The sequence below is a fragment of the Monodelphis domestica genome, chromosome 7, assembly GCF_027887165.1.
Source record: "Monodelphis domestica isolate mMonDom1 chromosome 7, mMonDom1.pri, whole genome shotgun sequence".
In the NCBI taxonomy this organism is placed as follows: domain Eukaryota; kingdom Metazoa; phylum Chordata; class Mammalia; order Didelphimorphia; family Didelphidae; genus Monodelphis; species Monodelphis domestica.
The window spans coordinates 280,758,708-280,784,403 of record NC_077233.1 but is presented as its reverse complement, the minus strand read 5'-3'; the positions used below and the strand labels follow the sequence as shown (position 1 = coordinate 280,784,403).

Below are 25,696 nucleotides of genomic sequence, written 5' to 3'. Positions count from 1 at the left end.
ATAACCTATTTTTACTCTCAGGAAGAGAGGAGTGGAGGGAGGGAGGGAAAGAATTTGGATCACAAAATGTCAGAAAACAATGGTTAAAAATTGTTTCTATATGAAATGGAAAAAACAAAAATTAAAATGGAAAAAAATTAATATCATTATAGCTCAAATATGTTTCTTTTTCTTGTCTCTTTTTTTTCTTTCCTTCTTCCTCCTTTTTAAACAAAGGATGAATAGGGCTTGCAAGCCTCCACAAATTGCTTAACGTTCCCAATGACAAAAAGAAAGTTCTCTTATATAACAAAATATTTTTGGCAGTACATTTTGTGGTGGCAAAGAACTAGAAATAAAGTAGGTGCTTATTGACTGAGGAATAACTAAACAAATTGTGGTACATGAATGTAATGGAAAACTACAGTGCTAAAAGAAATGACTGTGATAAATACAGAGTAGCATGGGAAAATTCACATGAATGGATACAAAGCAGAACCAGAAAGGAAATATACAGAACTACAACAATGAAAATGGAAAGGAAAAAACTGACCCTGAATGGTCAAGCTTGGCCTCAAAGAAGCCACTTCCTTCTACTGGTCTCTAGTAGGAGATCATGAATGTGGAACGCTGCAAATAACATCAGACTTTTTAACATATTCGTAAGTTTTGAGGATTTTTTTCTTCCTTTCTAAAAATTGTTCCTTATTTTTTATTTTTCAAGAGATGGCTCTCTGCATGGGCAAGGGAAATATGCCACGAGAAGCAGAGATGCAAAACCCAAGGCTATCAATAAAGTGTATTTTAAAAATACTTCCCAACCTCCTCCACTCCCAATTATTATTGTTTTAAAAATGATCAGAAATGGGGGGCAGCTGGGTAGCTCAGTGGATTAAGAGCCAGTCCTAGAGATGGGAGGTCCTAGGTTCAAATCTGGCCTCAGCCACTTCCTAGCTGTGTGACCCTGGGCAAGTCACTTGACCCCCATTGCCTAGCCCTTACCACTGTTCTGCCTTGGAGCCAATACACAGTATTGACTCCAAAACGGAAGGTGAGGGTTTAAAAAAAAATGATCAGAAATAACGCAACAAATAGTCTTGGGTTTTGTAAGATACTAATAAGATACTTTTTCATAAGATAATGATAATGTATGTAGATGATCCAGCACATAGAATTGAACCTCGAGTCAAGAAAACCTGAGTCCAAATCAGACATTTCCTGGGCAAGACATTTAAATTATGTCGGCCTCAGTTTCGTCATATGCCAAATGGAGGCAATCATATCACTTCTTTTTTAGGATTGTTGGGAGAGTAAATTAAGATGATGCTTATAACGTGCTACTCGAAATCTTAAAGCACTCTGTAAATGCTGCCCGAGCAATCGCTACCATTGTAGATGAAAGATCATAAGCAGTTGATGAATACAAGTAGCCTCCGAAAGACTTACAAGCATGTTGAAAACACTTTTTTGTTTGAACTTCCTAGCACCCGTTAGGGAAGAGAAGTCCTTTTTTGACAGCAAAACTACAACAGGTTAGAGATATTCTGGACGATCACGGTTTAGAACTCTGCACCCTTTCCCAGATAAACAATGTTAAGTTTCCAACCGCCTACAAAAGATCCTTATTGTACGTTAAATGCTGTACACTTACAAAGAAGACTACAATAACCTAAAACAAACATAGTGCATTACAAAATGTGATTTGCTGGGTCCTGGGACAATAGCCGTGCCCCAAAGGAGCTCCCCACTGTATGATAGAGTGACTCAAATCCCACCATTGGAGAGTTATTCTCTTAAAGTGACACAATGACTCTGAAATCTAGAAATTCCCCCTCTTCCCATTCATATAACAATGCTGTTCTCTCCCCAGAATGAAAATGCCTTATGATCACATATTTCGACCTAGAAGGAACCGTATACATTAATTAGGTCAATCTCTTCAATAAGTAAGGAATCTGAATCTAGGGAGATTAATTGGAAAGGCAGGAGCTCTAAGTCCCAAGCCCAGACACAGACTAGCAAATAACTTCATTTCTCATTATTTTTAATAATGACAATAATACTATCATAATAATATGACTCTAGAGCTTTAAAGTTTGAAAAGTGCTTTACAAATATCTCATTTGATCCTCACAACAATCCTGGGAGGGAGGCAGTATTATTATCCTCATTAAAAGATGAGGAAACTAAAACAAAAAAAAAAAAAAGCTAAATGACTTACCCAGGGTCATACAGCTAGTAAGTTACTGAGGCATATTTTGAACTCAGGACTTCCTGCCTTGAGGTCTAGTAGTCTATGCACTGCACCCCCTAAACATCTCTTCAGCTTCAGTTTCCTCATCTGTAAAATGTATATAATACTTATCCTACCTGTTTCATAGTTCTTGTGTGAGAATAAGACTTTCTTTATAAACCCTAAGATATTATATTAATAGGAATTACTATTTTTATGGCCAGGTATGCACCTGCCATACTAGGGATTAAGTGTTAAGTACTTGCTGTGCTTTCTATGGTAACCAAAAAATATGAGATGTTATTTAATAAGGAGATAAAACCAAGATGGTGGAGTAGCAGGAAGTACAGGTCAAGTTCCTCCCCACAAACACTCCAAAAAGATATGGAAATCTTAATTGGAGAATTCCAAGAAAAAATATCACCGAGTCATTTTTCCTGCCCAGGTTAGCCTAGGAATACATATAAAGAGGTCTTCAGATGTTAGGGCTAAAATCTAGCCAGTAATAACTTGTGCAAAGCATCCTAGTGCAGGGGGAGGCTATGGACCAAAATAAGAAGAGGTCTCAAGTCCAGAAGAAAAAGATCTAATCTTATTCAGTGCCTCATCTTGTTCAGGGAGCAGGAATAGATGCAAACTAGATTTGTTCTCACTACTCACTTCCAGGTTGCAGATTAAAGGCAGATTGAGAAGGTATCCGTGACTAAGGATGGCCTTCCAAGGTGAGGAGTAGTCCTAGATAACCTAGACTGCATACCAGTTCAAAGGAGCAAGTTCAAAAGCAAGTAGCAGCTTGTACCCCAACTTCCAGCCCATTTAAGCATGGAAGAGAATAATCAGGGCAAGCAGCCCAGACCAAAAGAAAGCCACCAGTTCTGTCGCTCCAAATTAGCAGAACTATTTCATAGAGACTGAGACCAGAAACAGTCTACTGAAACTCCAAACTGGCAAAGCCCACAGACATGTTACAAGCTAGGTCAGCAACTTGCAGGAGGGTACGAAAAAGACTTGGTCCTGGATTCGACTACTTTGGAAACACTAAATAAATGTTTTCCCTCATAGTTTTGTTGTGAAAATCCAATTAATTATTCTTGTATATAAGAAATTTTGCTAACAAGCACAGGTTTCAGTTTTAAGATTAATCTTGGTTTTAAAAGCCTAAAGTTGAACCCAGTTTGACATAATATATAGGTGAAAATTGTGGTTGAAACAACACACTCCATAGAAATTAAACTATCTAGAAGAACATGTGATAATGCTGTAATGTATATAGGGATTGATTTACATTTTTAAAACTTCTGAAATTTAAAAAATATAAATTAAGTAACTTCTGCCACTTCTAATGGGAGTTGGCTGGAGTTGAGTGTTAGATTTAAAGTCCACAACATCTGTCTTCAAATCTTTCCTCAAATACTGTTAGGCCATGTGATCCTGAGCAAGTCACTGCACCTCTCTTAGATTCCTTATCTGTTATAAAAATAAATTTTGCAAGTTATAAAAATAAAATATTTAGATGGAAAAATTGTTTCAATATAGGTTCAAAACTTTTCAAAACTTTAACTTGCCAATCAGGTTCAAACTGTTCAGATACTTTTGATAGAGGTAATCAAAAGTATCCTCAGTGATGAAGTGAAGCTCAAATGTGAACTTCCATTCAGGGCCAAGCGCAAAGACACTAAAGAGACTCTTATTATAAAAATAAAGTATTAATTGAAATATATAAGGATAAATAAAGAATTTCTAATTCTAAGGGATTCTAAATCCACCCAAATAAACTCCCAGGCTCCACAAAGAACTGCTTCTCCTATGTTTCACAGGCTACACTAATCCTCCCTGATCTGACTAACCCAAATTAATACTATCTAAATAAAAACTACCAGTAATATCCTTATAAATCTTAACTTCACCTTCAAATTATAAAATAACAAAGGCTAGCTGGTTGAGTCTCAACAAGAATTAAGTTAGGACTCTGAGTGTGAGATTCAGAGTCCAATCCAAAGACCAGGTTTTTCTTTGGTCTTGTCAGATATAAAGCAATCTATAAAAACCACAATAGATAGTCACTAGTGTTTCCCAAGTCGGGAAAAGAAAACACTGAGCTCCTTCAGATCTTTCCCTCAGACAGAGAGAGAGGCAAAGATGTTACATCCTCCAGCCCTGAGAGACAGTCTCAGTGTGTCTCTGCCAACTGCCAGAGAGCAACTCCCAACTGCCAGAGAGAGTAATTGACATAGAAAAATGGTTATAACTGTCAGCAGTTGAAATCAACACACTCTCAGCTCTGCTTCAAACTCTAATTCTTTTCTCAAGCAGCCACTTTACTTCTTATCCCTAAACTAATAAAACAATACTTATTTCCTAATATCATCCTTACACTGTCTATAAGGATGGAAGTCATTGAGGCCATCAATCAAATCAGCCCAGCTTACCTAAAGCAATAAAAAGCTATACCTCAATACTCTCATCAGATGAGGACACCTCAACTGATTTTTTTAATCAATCAAAGATATGAATAGGAATGAACAGTCAGTATTCTCTGGTGAATCAGTGAATCAAAAGCTTTATACTGGATGCAAAAAGTCCTTGAAAGCCATTAGGGGAAATGGAATAATATTGCACAGGATATTTGAATTGGTTGAGGAGCCTTGGTCAAACTCTGTGGCTTTCTCATATAATAGCCAAACAAATCAGACCCTAAGAATCTGGTGGTAGTGAGACAGAGCGAGCCATTCCAAGGAGGAGGAGGAAAAGGAGGAGAGCCTAAACCTAGTATCTGAGACACCCAATGCCCCTTGGCCCAACGTGGTCCTTTTAACTTCAGAAACTGTGGACTTTTCATTGGTGTCCCCAAAAAAGAGCTGTACCAGGCAACAATGATTGCACCAAGACCTGAAGTCAAACTAGACACCCAAAGAAAAAGCAGCTTCAGGATGCTACTAGGAATCCAACAGAAAAGTGATATCATGCCTAAGGGGATCTTGGTAGGTATCCCACAAAAGGGAGAAAAGACTTCCAACAACCAAGAACTGTAAATTATCCATTTGCAACATGAGCCCACCTTTCCTGGACCCTATGTGTACTGATGGAAGGGTATGTCACAGACTTTTTTGGAGGGGTTCATGTTTTATAGCAACTGTTCTATGTCTAAATTTTAATTCATTGGGGCAACTGGGTGGCTCAGTCGATTGAGAGCTAGGCCCAGATATGGAAGGTACTGGGTTCTGTAATGGAGGAATTAGTTGGTGGTAAAGTGGATAGAGGAGGAATGGATATCTTCCCCCTCAAAGCAATGTCCAGGGAAAACAGCTGCTAATTGAAGCTGACCCAGAGAGAGAGGAGAGAGGGAGTGAGTATTTCTGCCTTCAGCCTTCCCTCCTCAGCTATGGCTGTTTCCCTAAACTGGCTCTTGACTTCCTCCACTACTAGAGCCTAAAGGTTTCTTCTCAGGCAGATTACTCTCCCCCTCAAGCTGTCCCACTCATACTTGAGTCACTTTGGGAAAAGACAACAACTTTATTATAAACTAAGTCAGCTGTAAATGAATAAACAAATAAATCTGGCCTCAGACACTTCCCAGCTGTGTGACCCTAGGCAAGTCACTTGACCTCCATTGCCTAGTCCTTACCACTCTTCTGCCCTAAGGCAGAAGGCAAAGGTTTAAAAAATAAAATAAAATAAAATTTAATTCAGTCTAGCATGTGTGGATAGCAGGCTTAGGCAGAGCCTGGTAGGCTAAGGTTTATGGGGCTTCCAACATGAATGAAATATATTAAATGTATTTATTAATTATTATCATGAGCCAAACACTGTACTAAATTACTGAGTACAAAGAGCAAAATATAAATAATCCCCTTGGATTTCAAGTAGCTCATACTTTGGGGGAGTAAATAATACATATAGGAGGGTTCAGGGTCAACTTGGTGCTTTCCTTACAGAGTAGGGAGCCTAAAGAGGACTGACTGGTCCCAAAGAGGGAAATAAGCTTAGGGCAGAAATTTCCTCCAGGATTCCTATAGTAGAGATGGGGATGGGGGACCACTACCTGGCCAGGAAAAGAAAAGGAGATGGAGGAATTGGCAGAAAGAGTAGAAAGGAGTCAGGGCAGGGTATGGCAGGTTAGGGCAGCCCCATCCGGCAGCTCCAAGACCTACATGATCTTGTCCCTGGTGTAGCCTGGATCCCATTATCAATGCCTTACAAAGAGTCCTAGATGTATAGCTCTTCTTGGTCAGATCTCAAAGTCTTAGTTTGAAACAAGAACTCCCTATTCTATGCTATAATCTCTGGCTTCTGCCTCCAACCCCTCTGGTGGAGTACTGGTCTTGGCCCCATATCCATTTCCTTTTCCTTCCATAATCACCAAGAGGGAAAGGGATTGGGATTTGTGCCCTATTTGTGCCCTCTCAAAATACTGGATATTAGAGATTATTCTGGCTTCTGACCTTGGTCCCCTGGTGTGGTCAATGAATATTGGGGATTGGCTAGTTTCAGGCATCCAAGAACTGGAACTATTTCCCTGAGTAATCCCTTTCCCACAATTCTGTTGGGCTTCTGAGCCTCTTGTTCGGTCCTGGACTGGATTGAGGAATTTACTGGACTGGATTGAGAAATTTATTGATTTTCCTGCTGGTTTTATTGATCATAATTTCATCTGGCACCCTTTAGAGCTTTAATGAGGAGTTTGTTAGCCAAGTTTCCCTAAGCAAACATCTTTTTCACATTACCATCTTAACTGGAAGCTCCTTGATTTGTTGGTGGAGTCCTGTAATTGTACAATCTGAGGTCAAAAGTCAGTGGATATCTTAGATGTAGTGGTATAAGTTATCTTAAAACATAAAACCAAAGTGGATAATGTATTAAAACAAAGACCGAACACAGTTCTAGAGGTTTCATAATGAAACCTGCTACTCAACTCCAGACAGAGGTGGTGGTCTCAGAGTGCAGTCTGAAGCATATCTAGGTTTGGGGACATAACTAATGAGGAAAATTGTTTTCCTTGGCTATACATGTTTATGATAGATTTTGTTTTTCTTGATTTATTAACAGGGGTCAGAGGAAAGTGTGCGGGAGAGAATTTGAAGAGGAAAATAAAGTAAAACTGATTTTAAAAAAGAACAATTTAAAATAATCATAAATTCTGTTATAAACATGCATACAGCTAGGTTCCTAGTTGTATAAACAATAAATTCTCTGAAGGAGTCACATTATTTAAATTTGCACTGCTTCTTCCTATTGGGCTAGAACCAATTATCATACTTTATATAATTATAACTTCAAACTGTACAGATTCAAATTAAATGTGGACTGCTTTGTGGGATTCATAAACCATATTAATTAGGACATAGTTGTATATACAAAGGATCAGGAAAACAAGGTCCATGTGGTTAGTATTTTTTTTATTTAATTAGTCAATTTTGAATATCTTTCCTTGGTTACAAGAATCATGCTCTTTCTCTCCCCTCCCCCCGTCCCTTCCCATAGCCATCACATAATTCCACTGGGTTTTATATGTGTTCTTGATCAAAATCTATTTCTATATTGTTGATGTTTCCTCTAGGGTGATCCTTTAGAGTCTACAATCCCAATCATATCCCCCTCAACCCATGTGATCAAGCAGTTGTCTTTCTTCTGTGTTTCTACTCCCACAGTTTTTCCTCTGAATGTGGATAGTGTTCTTTCTCATAGATCCCTCCCGGTTGTTCAGGATCACCGCATTGCCACTAATGGAGAAGTCCATTACATTTGATTGTACCACAGTGTATCAGTCTCTGTGTACAATGTTCTCCTGGTTCTGCTCCTTTCACTCTGCATCACTTCCTGGAGGTAGTTCCAGTCCCCATGGAATCCCTCCAGTTCATTATTCCTTTGAGCACAATAGTATTCCATCACCAACATATACCACAATTTGTTCAGCCATTCGTCAATTGAAGGGAAGCCCCTCATTTTCCAATTTTTGGCCACCACAAAGAGCGCAGCTATGAATATTCTTGCACATGTCTTTTTCCTTATTATCTCTTTGGGGTACAAACCTAGCAGTGCTATGGCTGGATCAAAGGGCAGACAGTCTTTTAGTGCCCTTTGGGCATAGTTCCAAATTGCCCTCCAGAATGGTTGGATCAATTCACAACTCCACCAGCAATGCATCAATGTCCCAACTTTGCTACATCCCCTCCAGCATTCATTACTACTTTCCTTTGCCAATCTGCTAGGTGTGAGGTGATACCTCAGAGTTGTTTTGATTTCCATTTCTCAGATTATAAGAGATTTAGAACACTTTTTCATGTGCTTTTTAATAGTTTTGATTTCTTTAACTGAAAATTGCCTATTCATGTCCCTTGCCCATTTATCAATTAGAGAATGGCTTGATTTTTTGTATAATTGGTTTAGCTCTTTATAAATTTGAGTAATTAGACCTTTGTCAGAGGTTTTTGTAATGAAAATTGTTTCCCAATTTGTTGCTTCCCTTCCAATTTTGGATGCATTAGTTTTGTTTGTCCAAAACCATTTTAATTTGATGTAATCAAAATTACTGATTTTACATTTTGTGATTTTTTTCTAGCTCTTGTTTGGTTTTAAAGTTTTTCCTTTCCCATAGATCTGATAGATCTAGTTTTAATTGTGTGGAAAGTGTTTTGTAGTTGTGTTCATATAGTTCCTGTGTTTGTCTCGGCAGATAGAGCCTAAGTATTTTATATTATCTAGGATGATTTTAAATGGAATTTCTCTTTCTAATTCTTGCTGCTAAGATGTGTTGGAAACATATAGGAATGCTGATGACATATGTGAGTTTATTTTGTATCCTGCAACTTTGCTAAAGTTGTTGATTATTTCGACTAGCTTTCTGGTTGATTCTCTGGGGTTCTTTAAGTAGACCATCATATCATCTGCAAAGAGTGACAGCTTGGTCTCCTCATTACCTATTTTAATACCTTCAATTTCTTTTTCTTCTCTAATTGCTACTGCTAGTGTTTCTAATACAATGTCAAATAATAGAGGTGATAATGGGCATCCTTGTTTCACTCCTGATCTTATTGTGAATGCATCTAATTTATCCCCATTGCAGATGATGTTAGCTGATGGTTTTAGATAGATACTGTTCATTATTTTTAGGAAAGGCCCTTCTATTCCTATGCTTTCTAGTGTTTTCAATAAGAATGGGTGTTGTATTTTATCAAAGACTTTTACTGCATCTATTGAGATAACCATGTGGTTTTTGCTGGTTTGCTTGTTGATATGGTCAATTATGTGGATGGTTTTCCTAATATCGAACCAACCATCCTTGTATTCCTGGTATCAATCCCAACTGGTATAAAGAATAATCTTTGTGATCCCTTGCTGGAGTGGTTAGTACTTTAAAAAAACTTTTGACAAATATTCTGGAGCTCTGTTAAAATCCATAAGGGAAGTTACAAGAACGTCTTTAGCAATATTTGACAATCTCTTCCTGGTAATCTCCTCTTTAGGTTTTAATGGCATTACCCTTTCTTTTTTTTTTCCCCTCCTACCTGCTGGTCCATCATTTCTTCTAAGTCTTTGATGGATATTCATCCAGGTCATACCCCCCTATGAGTAAACCTCAAGCTGTATCCTGGGTCCTCTTCTCCCACTATATTGTTCTATTTATAGTATACATACTATCTACTATTTCAATCACTTTCATGAGGTCTTTTGGATTCAATTATCTCATCTCTGTGCTTTATCCTAGATATACGCTTACTATACTTTTTTCACCCATCCCCATATAGTATGTCTCTCATTTTATTTTCTTGTGCTCGAGAGAGAGTTTACCATAGATTGGGTCTGACTAAGTTGTTGTCTCACTATTCGAATCCAAGGTAATCTCTAAGAGAAGGCACTAGCTCTGGGAGGGACTGAGAAAAGCCCCCAGCTTCCCCCAGCCAGAGCCTTTGTGAGTACCTCCCCTTTAGGCACTTTCAGTCTATTCACGTGCTGTCTCGCCATTAGTATGCTCGAAAAAGAGAGAGTTAAACAAAGGTAATCAATCTTAGTCTGGAGAGTAGGCTCCAACAATGGGAAGCGATCCGGAAAGGTCTCTATCTCTGTCTTCTAGAGAAGGTCTTTCCCGGTGTTTCTTCCAGTCAATGCTCTCTTTACTCTCTATATCTTGCATTCTAACGGAGAGACAGCAAGTGAATAATTATGTACATACAAGATTCATACAAAATCCACGGGAAGTCGTCTTAGAGGGAAGGCTTTAGCTCACGGAGACTTTCCCCAGAATCTTCCCTCTGATAACACTTTTACCCTACAGAGTATATAACGTGCTGGGGGGAGGGGGGGTTGCGTCTTTTCTCCCACATTAGTATGCGATTCCCTGAGAGCAGGGTCGGTGTTTGCGGCAGCCTTTGAAAACATAGCAGAACCTAAATAACCACTTCTTGGATGACTTGGTCTTTGTATTGGAAATCTGGTTCAAAATGCACAAAGTGCCTTTTTTTCTTGTAAAAGTTATTTTTTTTTACTTTCCTAAAATTCAATATCATCTTTTTCTAGTTTGTGCATTCTTAATCCTACAACGCTAGGCAAGGCACTGGGGTTCCCACGCCCCATGCCGTTTCCCCCACACAGAGGTGTCACGCGCCTCGCCAGTCTGACAGGTGCCCGCGCGACTCTTCTCCCATCAGCCCCGCCTCCCAAGAGGCGCGTGCACCCAGCAACCCCCGCCTTCCTCTACGAACCCTCCTCCCGCCCCAAGCAGGTGCCCGCGCGCCTCTTCTCCCATCAGCCCCGCCTCCTGAGAAGCGCGTGCACTCAGCAACTCCTTTCCTCTTCCCCGCCCCCTGCAGCTCCGCCTAGCTCGCCCGCGTTCCACGTAGGCACTCGACCGGCTCGCCCAAGGCGGGCTAGCAGAGGTGAGTATATCCGGGTCGGAGGAGACGCTTCCCCCGCCCCTTTTCCTTCTGTAATTTCGTTCACTTCCTGTGGCTTCCGGCCTCTTCTGTCCCCTCCTCAGTAGTCGTCGACGCTGCCGCCACCCTGGTAGCCAGTGCTGCCGGGGTAACCTTACCCCTTCCCTTCCCTTTCCTTTCCCTTACCTATCCCCGCACCTCCTTTCCGTCCAGGTCTCGTCTCCTCCCCAAGCCGGTCCCTTCCCTCCACCCAGGCTCGCGCCTCGCGGAGCCGTTTCCCTGGGAGACCGGCGCAGCCCAACCCTCCGTAGGGCCTGCGAACCCTCCAGGTCCCCTCCACTGTTGGTGAGCGCCTCGGGGAAGCGAGAAGGCCGGGCCCGACCTCACTCGGCTCTGTGTGTCTCTTCCACACAGCCCGTCGCCGTCGTCTTTTGGCCGTCCCCCGCCTGGGACATGCCTCGGCCGGGGTCGGCCTGGGCGGCTGCCCTCCTACTATTGGCGCTGTCGCTGGGACCGGGCAGCTGCTCGGAAATCACCTTCGAGCTGCCCGACAACGCAAAGCAGTGCTTCTACGAGGACATCACCCAAGGCACCAAGTGCACCCTCGAGTTCCAGGTACCAAGGGCGGGGCGAGGGAGCCTGCCCAAAGAGCCCGGAAGGGCAAACAGGGTCGGCCGCCGACATCTCATTCCCCTGGAAGCCGGTAGTGGTGGGGCTTTGAGTCGGAATCGGGCTTAAGTGTCGGTTAGGTACTCTGGAATGAATCAAAGGTGAAATGCAAATCAATTCAACGCGCATTTATTAAGCACCTAATATATGAATGAATAAAGCAAATCTCTGTGGGGGAGGGTGGAGTGGACGATTCATCCCATCTCATATTTCTTCTCCATAAAGTGTATATATTCTCGTATGGTCCTATAGTTGATCAGTAACAACTTTATTAAGAGCCTAGCTCTGGCATATAAAGAAAGGCCAAAAGAGGAGTACAAAGACAGCCCATGCCCTTGAGGCGTTTACAGTCCTGAGACCCTTGCAAACAACTGTGTACAAACCAGAAAAACCTAAATTCTAAATGTGACCTCAAACACTACCTTTTGTGATCCTGGGAAAGTCACTTAATCCCTGTTTACCTCCCATTTCCTTATCATTAAAATGCGGATAATAAGAGCACCTATCCATCCCCACCCCTTGTGAGGATCAAATTAAAAAATAATTGTAAAGCACTTGGCAGATAGTAAGCACCACGTAAAAGCTTGTTGTTATAGGATAAATTAGAAATAATCCACTGAGGGAAGGCCCTAGAATTACAGGGAATCCAGGAAGTCAACAAGCATCTACATGTAGCCAGTGCAAGGTATTGCAAAGTTCTGAAGGTACAAAGGATTCCAAAAATAATGCCTACCCTCTAGGTATTTTGCAATCTATAATGGGCAGCTTGGTAAAAAGGATAAATTGGAGATAATCTCAGACACAAGACACATTTAAAGGGACTAGGAGATAGGGTCTTAGCTAACAAATGAACCTCATAGGCCCCCTTTGGAATTTTGGTGAAGCCTATTCATATAATAGGTGCCTTTTTAAAGAATTCTCATTCTGGATTTTTGTAAAAATATATTAAAAATTGTCTCTTTACCTCCATAATATTTTATAGGTTTTCTTAAGGTGACATATGTAAAAGGGGGTTACCGATCCTAAATGTGTAAAGTACTTTTTCAAAAGTGATGATTCACAGTAGAATAAAATAAAGTCACATCCCCATCCTCAGAGTTGCTAATAAATTAGAGAAGATGTGGTGGTGTCTGTACACATCTTATTAATTCGAAATAAAGATGAACAAAAGATATTAAAACTAAGTACTCTGTCTGAAATAAGATAATCATTACAGTAATGGTGGCTTCATAGAAGAGGTGGCTTTTGAACTAGACTTTTAAAAATGATTAATATTTTAAATTATTTTTATTTTCTTCCTCTATCCCTTTGCTTGCCAATTGAGAAGGCAAGAAATATGATATTCTTTATACATGTAAAGACACCCATGTTGGAAGGGAGGGGGTTGACAAACAAATAGGAGAAAAAAATATACTTCAACCAGCACTCAAGAGCCCATCAGTTCTCTCTCTCCCTGGAGTCCTTTGGAACTGTTGTGGGTCATTGTATTGATCAAAGTTACTAAGTCTTTCTCAGTGTCACTATTGTGTACATTTTTCTTCTGGTCCTTCTCGGTTCCCTTTGCATTATCAGTTCATTTAAGTCTTTGCAGGTTGTTTTTTTAACCATCTCCATAATTTCTTAGAACACAATGTTTTTTGTTTTTATCATATGAATGAATATAATTTCTGCAGGAAGAGAAGAAATACCCAAAGCAGGAAAGAAATGTGTATTGCATACTTCATTTTGGAAAGGGCATAAAGATGAGATAAGACTTTCAAATATAAAAAAAAGATAAATTGTGGAGGGCCTTAAATACTAAGCTCAGTTTGGACTTTACTGGGTAAGCCATTTACAATTTTGGTCATTGAAGGGACTATGTGTGAATAAACTTATTTATGAAGGTTACTACTTAGAGCATCACTAAATGCTGATAGGATATCTCAAACTATGTCCCATTAGACATCTCATAATCAATAAATCCAAAATAGGGCTCATTAACTTTTCTCTAAAAACCCTTCTTCTTCCCCATTTGTTTTACTGTTGAAGATATCCAAGTCCCTAGCTACCAAGTCTTGAAACATGGTGTCATCCTTAACTCATCTCAGGCAGTCTGTTTTCAAATCTTGTCATTTCTACTGTCTCTTCTCTCATGTCTTCCAATCCATCCTCTTGTCAGCTACCAAAGTAATTTTCCAAAAATATAGGCCTAACCAAGGCAATTACCCACCCACTTAACAACTTCAGTAGCTTCCTGCTACCTCCAGAATCAAGAAGAGGTGTTAAGTATTTGAAGTTCTTCATAATCTGGCTCCTTCCTACTTATCCAGTCTTCCAACATTTTATAATGAAATTATACCTACTTACTTGCTTTTCCTCACACATGACACTCCATCTCCATGCCTAGGATGCACTCTCTTATCTGCCTCTTAACATCCTTGACTTCCTTCAAAACTCAGTTTACATCCCACCTTCACAGGAGGCCTTCTCTCTATGATTAAGCACCTACTCTGTTATATCTTGTATGTACCTAGATATTTACATGTTTTCTTACCCATTAGAATGTGAGCTCTTTGAGGACAAGGAAAGGTTCAGTTGGGGGAAAGGAGTGCCATTCTTTGTATCCCCAGTGTTTACTAAGGGTGTTGCATCTATATTAGGCACTTAATAGATGCTTGTTATCTGTAAGTGGCATAAAGATGCCACATACTTGTTCATAATTGAAATGGCTCTAGTATTTTAATGTTTGTAAAGCATTTTGCATATATTCTCCTTTAATTTCACAACAACCTGTGAGGTAAGGACTGTGGGGGTAGTATTATGCATATTTTACAAATGCAGAAACAGACTCAAAGAGGCTTAATTAACTTGGCCATAGTTACTAAACTAAATGTCACAAGTGAGATTAGAACCCAGGTTTCTCCTGATTCCAAATTCAGGTTCATTCTACTACACTATGTTACATCTCTGCATCTAGTACTAGTACACGCTTTCAGATGGATCCTTACTTCTGCCCAGCAGCATTTTAACTCTTGTTATCTCCTAGGCCCTTTCCTCTTCCCTTGATCACCTTTCATTTGCCAATGTGTGACACATAACCTAGCCTCTTTTTTTACTGAGGGATGCCAGGGTGAATAAGGCCTCAGGATTATGCTGTATACAACTTAGTTAAAGGACATAGGAACAATTAGCCTGGAGGAAAGAAAATTTAGAAGAGATTTAATAGCTGTCTTCTAAGAATTTCAAAGGCTATCATGTGGGGGGAAAGGGTTATATTTGTTCTTAGTGGACAAAACTAAGAACAATTCAAAGAAGTTACTAGGAAACCGAGGATTGATCTAAGAAAATTCCCTACCAAAAATGTCCACCCAAGGAGATAGTGGCCTTCCAGGCTTATGAGCAACTAATTAACCTTTGGGAGAATTTTTGTTCTGGTATTTGTTGTACAAGATGGTCTCAGTTGGTCCCTTTTCTGAGCCTGTGAATTCCATTCTATTAATCTTTCTTAATAATACTCTTAAAAATCATTCCAATTCTTTTCTTCTCTCCTGTCTCAGAGAAAGGGAGATTCTAATATTTACTAAAGCTAAACTCTTTACTTGTCCCCTTTATTTCAGCAACACAGTCATCTCATCTCATCTCGTATGTCTTCTTCTACTGACTCCTAACCATTTTTTATATCTTCCTAATTCTTTTTAAAACCAAAAAAACTTCTCTAAACAGTCTTGTATTTCTCCTGTACTTCATGGCCTTGAAAAAATTATTTGTACCCAATATGTTCACTTCCTAACACCTACTATCTTCTCAACTCCTTGTAATTTGGATTTTAGATCCCTACCATTCTCTGGAAAGTGTCTTCAAGATCAATTATAGATCTCTTAATTCCCAAGGCCTTTTTCAATTCCTTGAGTTCTTTGCAGCAGTTGATAAGGGCTGGCATTATATTTTCTCTTAACTTCACTTTTTCTTCTCAATATCATGTAGACCTCAGCTTTAATATGTTACGCTAAAGACCTCATTCCCAGGCTCTTGACCTGCATTTCCACTAGCATCTTAAACTCAAATGTGCCTAAAACCAAGCTTATCTTCTGTCAAAATCTGTTATCTAATTTTACTGTTTCTCTTAGTGTGTTTCCATTACTTATCCAATATCCTCCTCTTCCTCATTTCTCATATTGAAGAGTATGTATTATGGAGTAATATGAAAGGAGATTGGGAAGGTAGGACTAGGCTAGGTTAGAAAAGACTCTGAATGCCAAACATAGCATTTTCTATTTGCTTACGGAAGCAGTGGGAAGTCACTGGGGTTTATTAAGTGAGAGGATGATCTATATGTTAGGAAAATGACTTATGCAGCAGGATGAAGGATTGATTTGAATGAGGAAAGATTTGAGGCAGGCAAAACCACCAGCAGACTGTGAGGTGATGAGGGCCTCTACTAGGGTAGTGACAGTGTCAGAGGAGAAAAGGAAGTGTATTTGAAAAGCACTGCAAAGGAGAAATCAAAGTCCCTGGCCACAGATTGGATATGGGGAATCCAGCATCACTCCAAAGTTGAGAGCCTGAAGGACTGGGAAGCTGGTGTTACCCTGAACAGTAATAGGGAAAATAGAAGAAAAGAAGAGTTTGGGGGTAAAGAGAAGAGATATCAAGGAGAGAGTGTTCAACAGTGTTAGAGGCTGCAGAGAGGTTAAGGATAATGAAGATTAAGAAAAAAGTTATTGGATTTGGTAAATGAGAGATTTTAGTAACTTTGAAGAGAAGAGAACAGTGGAAACATAAGGATGGAAGCCAGATTATAAGGAGTTAAGAAAGTAAAAGGGGAGAATTCGAACCCCTTAACATGGTTGGCCTTTTCTAGAAGTTTGGCTACAGAGGGCAGAAGAGTATGGATGGTATTTAGCTGGGATGAAGGGATCAAGTTAGGGAGAGGTGTGGGTATGTTTGTTTGTTGGCAGTTGGCCATAGGAAATAATCCTGAAGAAACTGAAAATAATTAAAAGTGGGAATGATGGGGGTGGGGGGGTGGGGATCTGTTGGAGAAGATGGGATGAAATGGGAGACAAAGCTCTCAACTGGAGGTGTTGGGGTAGAACCATCAAAGGTTTAAGGAAAGATGAAAAGGTTTGAAAGAGTTGCTATAGGGAATGGGATCATGAGTTGATAAGGGCAGTGTTGAAGGACTGCTTAACTACAGTGAGGGCCCAGTTGAGGTAGTATAACATAAATTTGTAGTGGGGCCCATCAATATGGTTTTTCTCCCTCATTTAAAAGCAGCGTATGCATAAGATCAAAGATGTTGAATGGTAGGAGGGATCCAAGGCTGAGACTTGGCTGAGCATAATCAGCGATACCAGACAAATAATATTTCTTATCTGTAGAGGTAATCATGCCATTCTTGTGGCAACTCTTTAATGACTGTATTGCCAGTAGGGTAAATTTCAGACTCCTTTGACTAGCATTTAAAGCCCACTACAGTATGGTTGATATCGTTTTATTGTTGTAGCCTTGTTTTTCTTCTGTATTTACTCCTTTTAGCCATAGTTATAGTCTTGAGTTAGAGTTCATCTAGTCTAGCTTCCTACCCATTGAAGAAGTCCTTTCTGTAGCATGAAAAATGGTCACCTATCTTCATTTTGAATACCTCCAGTGGTAGGAAACTTAATTCATGAGAAAACTAGTTTTATTGTTGAACAATTCTATTTATTCTTTTTAAAGACATGTAAAGACTCATTAATAGAAATAGAAAAGCTAGAATATGATATTGCCTGCAATGTTAAATGATCTCTGCTGTTATAACAGGAAAATTTTTATCTTAACCTCCAACTTTTCAATGTCTTTCCACAGGTGATTACTGGTGGTCATTATGATGTAGATTGTCGGTTGGAAGATCCTGATGGTGTTGTGTTGTACAAAGAAATGAAAAAGCAGTATGATAGTTTTACCTTCACTGCGATCAGAAATGGAACGTACAAATTTTGTTTCAGTAATGAGTTCTCTACTTTTACACACAAAACTGTGTACTTTGACTTCCAAGTTGGAGAAGATCCACCTTTATTTCCAAGTGAGAACAGAGTCAGTGCTCTTACCCAGGTAAAAACAAATATAGTTCATCAGTGTAACAATGATAGGCTGCATGAATGCTTTTATTCTCTACGGAATTAATAGGAAACAATGACAGTACACAATATCAATTCAACCCAGCTCCCCCAACATTCAGGGAGGATAGGTGTGTTTGATTTAAAAATGCTGAACTACCATCTTAGTGTCCTGAGACCAAGGCAAAAATGTACAAGTGTAACTTATAAAGATAAATCTTTATATACTCTATTTAACCTTGATCAGAACACCCTTACAGATGCACAGTCAAGTAAATTCCTACTTTGAACCTATCCAAAAATATTATCTTTCATTCTCTGTAGTTAATCCTTTACCTCTTCTCCAGGGAGGTAGATAGCACTCTTGGTTATCAGTCCTCTGGAATCATGGTGGTCACTATGTTGATTAGACTTCTTGAGTCTTTCACAGTTGTTTGCTTTCACATTACTATTAAAGAGTATAAATTGTTCTTCTGGTTCTGCTCACTTCACTATAATCAGTTCATAAACATCTTCTTGGTTTCTCTAAAACCTCTTTACATATTGTGTTCTGCCATGTAAAAATATTGAGGAGTTGAATCTAATACATATCATTAAAGGATCTGAAACAACCTCATGTAGAAGGGTTAGAATAAGTAGGAAAGAAACTTCAAAGTATATGGTGGAAAATTGTGCAAATCTCCTCCCACACATCACCCTTATCTCACCCTCTTCTCTGCAGTTTTACTCTTCTCTTTTAGGATAAAAAATAAATATCAGAGGCTTAAATTTTAGTTGAAGGGTTTTCAGGTTAGCATCATGTCCTCCTTTGTAAATCCCCAGTGAAGAAGAAAGATGTTTGTAATACATTTTATAAAACAGCCTTTATAAATGCAAAAAAGAACCCAGTTGTTAACTTATTCTGCATATGCAAAGCAGCACATAAATAAGTTCATTTATAAGTACAGAGTTTTAAAAAATGAAATGAACCTATTTTGTACAAGTTCATTTTTAGTATCTAATCTGCTTGAGTTTATTCAAATTCAGCTTCTATTTATATATTAAGATATTCATGCAATCAGAAATAAAAGATCTGATTTCCTCTGCTTCAGGAATTCCCTCCACCAACACAGATCAAAACCCATATATGACTTAATAGATAAGTCCTTGGAATCGCGCGTGGGCTATGGGAGAGGTGGTGGGAGGGGGGAGGGAAGAAAAGAAAATGATCTTTGTTTCCAATGAATAGTGTTTGGAAATGACCAAATAAAAATTAAAAAATAAAAAAAAAATAGATAAGTCCTATGGGGTTGACTAATTTAGGACTTGTAAAGATCAAATGACTTGCTAGGGTCACACAACTAATATTAGAAGCTAGGACTGAACCCAGATCTTCCTGACTCCATGTCTAGCTATTCTGCTATTCCATGTTGCCTCCATAGCAATAGATGTATAATCAGCAACCATTCATCAAGTGCCTATTACAAGCTAGATCTGTGATGGTGAACCTATGGCATGTGTACCAAAGATGGCACACAGCAACCTCTCTGTGGGTACACACACCATCCCTGACAGAGTTAGTTAACAGAAAGGCAGAGGGACTCAGACTCCCTTCCCTCTCCACTATACACCCCCACCCCCCACCCTGTGACCCATCCCACCCTCTGCCCACCAGCCCAATGGAAACACTTCCTCCCCTGAGCAGAGCACTTGGACCATTCCTTCCCATCCCCAGGGTGGAGGGGGAAGAAAGGAGCAACACTTGGTCTCTAAAAATGTTCACCATCACTGAACTAGATGCTGGGGATATGTTAAAAAAGAAACTGTCCCTGCCCTCAAGGAACTTGTATTCTATACAAGGAAATAGCTTAAATACAGATAAGTATATACAGAGTAAAATGTAAATTAAGGATAGTAATTACCAGCTGGGGATCAAAAACACATGTAGATTATGGCATTTGATTTGAGTTTTGAAAGAAACTACAGGTGCTTTTCAATAGAAAAGAAAAAGGGAGTACATTCCAGTCATGAAAATGTAGGGTGTATATTTAAAATTTATGACTTGTGTAATCTTTCTAACCTTTTTTAAAAGATTCTTAGTTAATTTCTATATTTTAGTGTTTTCATATATTTCTCAACACTGCTTCGCTATGTGGTTTTCATACTCAGATTATTTCTTACACAATTTTACATTTAAATTCAAATATCCATTGATGAAATTATTAAGGAAAAAATAAGCATAGTACTCTAATATTTTGTTTCCACAAATACACACTTATTAAATTTTTTTGATGAAGCTACATAATAGAAAAATAGTATTGTAACATATTTGCACTCCTGTTAAACTTTTAAACAGTGGAAATTACTTGTGATATGCTAGGTATTACAAATGTATATTTTACTCTTCTCAAAACATGAAATAACTTAAAACTTAAGAATTCTGAGCTATTTAAATGCAGTAGAACAACAACCTCAAACTAAGGGTAAATTATAGTGAAATTAGTTATACTATCATGAGAAAAGCATTGGTTTAGCCAACAATCGTGAGAAGAGAGAGAAAAAATTAGTAGATTTACTGTGGAATAAAATCTTTCCTATCGTACCTTCAGCTTCAGAAGTTAACATGAATCATTTTATCATGTTTAAACAAAAACAAAGAATTCAATAAGATGTTAACTTGTTCTCTGAACATATATTGCAAAAGTTGAGCAAGTTTATGTTACTCCCAAGTTTTTCCCCATATAAGTTTAGGCTTTGATTTTTTACTCTCTCTAGCTTAAAAGTTTTCCCTCTCTGATGCTCCCATGTTTCCTTTCCCATCTTGAAGCCCCAGTAGATAGAATGTTGCATATTCCCTACTTCATAAGGGGTGGAGCACTGAAGCCAGATTTAATAGTTACCAGCCATGGGGCCTACCAAATTGTCCATATGGTGTGTCTGTTGCTGCCAGGACTCTTTATTTAACCCAGCAATCTAACAGTAGAACTCATCACCCAGAAGTCTTAACAGTATAGTAGGAACAAAGCTAGGAGGTAGGAGGGTTGTGCCTGGCTCCACAAAAGCAAATAAGTGATATTAACTCCAGTAAAAGAAGATGGTTGTCTATAATTTAGGGATATATATATATATGTAATTTAAACATTTGTGTATAACTTAATTAAAAATTTCAGGACTTTTTTTGTATGGAACGGGGTTGGCATTTATTTTGATCCCCATGATAACCTTTGAGATGTATTTACTTTTACATATTCCCCTTTTACAGATGAAGAAACTGAAACTTCAAAAGAATAATCTGTCTTTGGTCACATGCTAGTGTCAAAGATGACATATAATATAATAATTCCTGAATTAAAACTATTCTACATTGCCTCTCCCAGAATATTCAGAAAATATCCTTTCTTTTGTCAAGAATAGAATTTCCAAAGAATGATACGAAAAAGATTGTTTTTAGGATATATGGTGGGTGGGTGGAGGGATGTTTCTTCCTAAAAAGAAATATATCGGAAATGGCAAAACTAACTCAAAATGTTTCTATCTAGATGGAATCAGCTTGTGTTTCAATTCATGAAGCTTTGAAATCTGTCATCGACTACCAAACTCACTTCCGATTAAGAGAAGCTCAAGGGCGCAGCCGCGCCGAAGATCTAAACACAAGAGTGGCCTATTGGTCAGTTGGAGAAGCCATCATTCTTCTTGTAGTTAGCATAGGGCAGGTATTTCTTCTGAAAAGCTTTTTCTCAGATAAAAGAACCACTACAACCCGTGTTGGATCATAACTAGTGTTTTGAAAATTGATACTACATATCCACCATACAGCTGTAATGTTGCTGTTTTCCAATTAATAGTAGATACTGAAGAACTTAATATTGGCACTGTACCCTTAAATTTGTTTCAGGGAAAATGCAGCATAATGTTCCTAAACCATGGGAAAAGACACCTTTTTATTTGAAAAAGTTGAAAAACGTAAGAACTTGTTTGGGGCTTTTCATGTTAAGTATTCAACACAGATGTTCTGCCCTTTCCAAGGTTGTTTATATCCATTCCCTCTTATCACTCTAAACTTTATGTTGATTCTTTTTAATCAGTAAGACTACTTATGTCATAGGGAGCTGATGTTTTAAAACCTTAGTTGCATTAAAGATGTTATATTGTGGAGGAAGAAAAACAGCCCTTTTAATAGTCTAGGCATGATTTTTCATTTTTTAAACCAATGTGATAAGTTATAGGCTAAGCCCTGTACTGCACTTTTGATTTATTATGAAAAAATCTACCATAGTTGCATAATAATTTTGATTCAATTTTGAGTTGATATATCATGGTACAAATTGATATTCTTCAATTGCCTATAAAGGAGCAGGTATATTCATTCTGTGGTTTATAAAACTGAAAATAGTGAGTTTTCAGTAATTGTAATTGAAACCTTAGCGATTTTAATTGAAGACACAGAGATTAGAGCTATAGTTAGAATTTTTGATAATTTTACCACAGACTACACGATTTCTATATTATATTCTTTTACCTTTTAACTAAACATAAAAACCTGCTTTGCTTTATAATGACTGGCTTTCTCTATCTGGCTACCTTGATTTTTAAGTGTATAAAATTATTGTAATTCTTTGAGCTATTTAAAATCTAATTTGACATTTTCATTGTTAACATTGCACATTGCTATACATTTAGTATTAAACAATTATACCTTCTCCCCCTTAGAACTGGAACCACAATTGATTATATTTGGTTTTTGGTTATGAAATCACTACAGAAAAGAATCGAAGTCTTTTAGGTTTCCTTTTTTTCATCCCAGTAAGTGGTTTACATTGATTTCATACCTTTCATACATATTTACTGGGCTACTAAGAGCATTTTCCTTTGAAACAAGAAAATATCCTTATCTTGTATAAATCAAACTCTCCATAAGAATAGTACCTCTGTCCTAGAACGGGATAATTTTACCATGTCTGTAATGCTAAGCCAAAAACTCTACAAATAGTTCAAACGTTTTCTGATGTTAAACAAAAGAAAAAAACTATTGGTTCCCCCTATGGTTTTGTAGGAGAACGAGTGCTGTACAAAAATGTGATTACTCAATATCTATGGCATCTGATACTAAAGAGTACTAAATGGACAGCATTTCTGGTCAGTTGCCAGTTCTTTATTCTGAGAGCTTTTTTTTCTTAATACACATTTTCGGCAAGTTTTTTGGATGGGTTGGATTTTTTTTTCCCCAAAAGGGGAAAAAATTGCTATAGTGGTTAACTTTAAGTACCTACAACATTGCAAAAGCATATGCTAGAATTGCATGATTTAATAAGATTTTTCAAGGAAAAACAAAGCGTTGCATTTAATAAGACCTGGACCAAGATCTAAAGTTGTAGATTTGTTCATGAGAACTGTGGTGCAGATATTTAGACTTTATTTGAATTTTATTTCAATTTAGTGAATATCCTATGCATAATATTAAATTGATTTATAAAAAGCATAGGTGTACTTTAGGATGGCCTTTTCATATTGCTTTTCTGCTCTGTTATGTCTTTGAGACCTTTTATTAGGCAAGATGTATATGGAGCAGTAAGGTACCAGAATATTTCAAGTTTATTACAAGAATGGAATCATATAATCTGTGCCTCTAAAAAAATTCATTGTTTAAAATACTGATTATACCGGATTTTTTAAACCAGCATTTTTCCTTTTATTTATTTTGGAGAACAATAAAATTTGAAATAGTAGTAAACCAAAATTTGGTCCAAAAATATTTAAACTAATATAAGTTAATTTTTGATGTTTGTCTACTCTCCTGACTTGTGTGTATGTGTGTGTATATATATTAGAAAATATACATCTCTTGATAAATAGACACATGCTAATCAATCAAACGGTTTCTTCTTCCTCCTATTAAAAATGCTTGGTCTATTGAGTCATAAAGAAAAATTTGAAGCCAGTTCTTTCATCTTTTCAACTTATTCTAATAGTTTGAAAATTCCCAGATGTTTGCTTAGACACATGGCACAGGATGCATATTTAAACATTCATAGTTGTATATATTTTTTTAAGTAGTTAAAGGAAGGGGATTTAATATACAAGTTTATATGATGAAACATCAACTTGTGAAGTAAACATCTTAAAATATTGCTTTGCTGAAAAAATCCGAACATTTTTCTGTTAAGAGGGAGTGGTAGTGGTCTGAGGTTCAAAACTGTCACCCAAAGCTTGATAATATTAAAACTTTGAATACAATGAACTGAAAAACAATTTTTTAAAAATTTGTTTATTTAAATCCTTGTGTATTGTCGGTTCTTATTTTAGTTTGTAAATGTTTAACATTTATAGTTTGAATGAGACAATGCAGATTTAAATATGTTTTGGGAAAATTAAAGCAAATTAATATATGAATAAGATTCTGTGGTGTTTTTTCTTTTATTTTAGTTTGGGGCAGGCATTGTTTCCAAAGGATTGTGCCAGGTGTTGTCATATAGAATAAGTGCTTTTTAAAAGCTCTCTTTATTCATTCCTGACACGGCATTTGAAACTTTAAAAATTATATCAAAACTCAAACTTGTAATAGACTTTCTTTTTAAAAGAGTAGGATATTGGGGCAGCCAAGTAGCACAGTGGACAGAGGGCCAGGCCTGGAGTTGGGAGGACTGAGATTCAAATGTGACCTCAGACACTTCTTAGCTGTGGAACCCTTACTATTCTTCTGTCTTAGAATTGATACTAAATATAAGTTCTAAGAGTATTTAGTGTACTGCTTAGTAGCATTACTGAGAAAAGAACTTCACTTGATCTTAGATTGTATAGGTAGGTATTCCACCCACTGCCCACATGAAGCACAACCTCTTTACACATTAATCAATGGTCTTCATGAATTATGGTCAACCTGTGGCAAAAAAATTCAACTTACCATGACAGATGGATATTTATCGTATGGTGAGTCAAGTGGATTTTTATACAACTCGCTCAAAACTGGACTATAACAATAGAAGTACAATTTTCCAAACTTAGTCACAAATTTTTTTATCCTTGATCTGCTAGTTGTCCTTTTGATTCTCCAGAAGATTCAGGGATACCTCTTTACCTTTCCATTTACATTGTGTTACTTTCAAATAGTATTTGCTCTTGGACTCACCTGGAATGGAAATTTTTTACTTCTTTTTTTTTTAACCCTTACCTTCTGTCTTAGTGTCAATACTGTGTATTGGCTCCAAGGCAGAAGAGTGGTAAGGGCTAGGCAATGGGGGTTAAGTGACTTGCCCAGGGTCACCCAGCTGGGACGTGTCTGAGGCTAGATTTGAACCCAGGACCTCCCGTCCCTAGGCCTGGCTCTCCATCCACTGAGCTACCCAGCTGCCCCCAAAATTTTTTACTTCTTTACAATCCTATTACCAAAACAAGTCGTCATATACCTTTGAGGAGGGGGGAAGCAGTGTTTATTACTGATAACAATTTGAATTTAAAGTTATTTAGTTGCAAATCCAAAATAAATGTGAGTAATTTTCATATTAATTCTTGTGAGAAAATGAAGTACCAATGGTATCTTGGTATAATTCAAAGAGAAAGTAGATTCAAACTATCAGGGTTTTTTCATCATATCACCCAACTGGATAAAAGGAAGATTCGAAGCAATGGCAATAGGGAAGGAAAAGGTGTTCCTGTGCCTGTCGTCATCTCTAGAATGTTTTTAAATCTGGTACAGAGACAACTAGGTAACAATGGATTGAGAGTCAAACCTGGAGTTGAGGACCTGGGTTCAAATTTGACCTCAGACATTTCCTGGCTGTGTGACCCTGGGCAAATCATTTAACCTCAATGACCTAGCTCTTGCCACTCTTCTGTCTTAGACTTGATTCTAAGACCAAAGGTAAGGGTTTTTTAAAAAACAACAAAAACCA

The 25,696-nt window shown here is 37.9% G+C and overlaps 1 protein-coding gene across 3 annotated transcripts; it reads left to right on the top strand.

Annotated features, from left to right (window-relative positions):
• The first annotated feature begins 10,967 nt into the window (after positions 1-10,967).
• Positions 10,968-24,197, top strand: TMED7 (transmembrane p24 trafficking protein 7). 3 transcript variants are annotated; one of them, XM_007497804.3, is made up of 4 exons: positions 10,968-11,085; positions 11,497-11,697; positions 17,578-17,823; positions 21,347-24,197. In XM_007497804.3, exons 2-4 carry the CDS (start codon positions 11,536-11,538, stop codon positions 21,581-21,583), a joined length of 645 nt encoding a protein of 214 aa, XP_007497866.1. In that variant the 5' UTR covers positions 10,968-11,085; positions 11,497-11,535; the 3' UTR covers positions 21,584-24,197. The 3 variants fall into 3 exon arrangements, with proteins under 3 accessions (XP_007497866.1, XP_007497865.1, NP_001191277.1); XM_007497803.3 differs by lacking the exon at positions 10,968-11,085 and adding an exon at positions 11,117-11,230; NM_001204348.1 differs by lacking the exon at positions 10,968-11,085 and having other exon boundaries at positions 11,536-11,697; positions 21,347-21,583.
• The last annotated feature ends 1,499 nt before the right edge of the window (positions 24,198-25,696 follow it).

Coding starts and splice junctions, on each gene's coding strand:
- TMED7 (XM_007497804.3), top strand. CDS start 11,536: ATGCCTCGGCCGGGGTCGGCCTGGGCGGCTGCCCTCCTACTATTGGCG. Junction 11,698..17,577: donor AGTGCACCCTCGAGTTCCAG/GTACCAAGGGCG, acceptor GTCTTTCCACAG/GTGATTACTGGTGGTCATTA. Junction 17,824..21,346: donor GAGTCAGTGCTCTTACCCAG/GTAAAAACAAAT, acceptor GTTTCTATCTAG/ATGGAATCAGCTTGTGTTTC.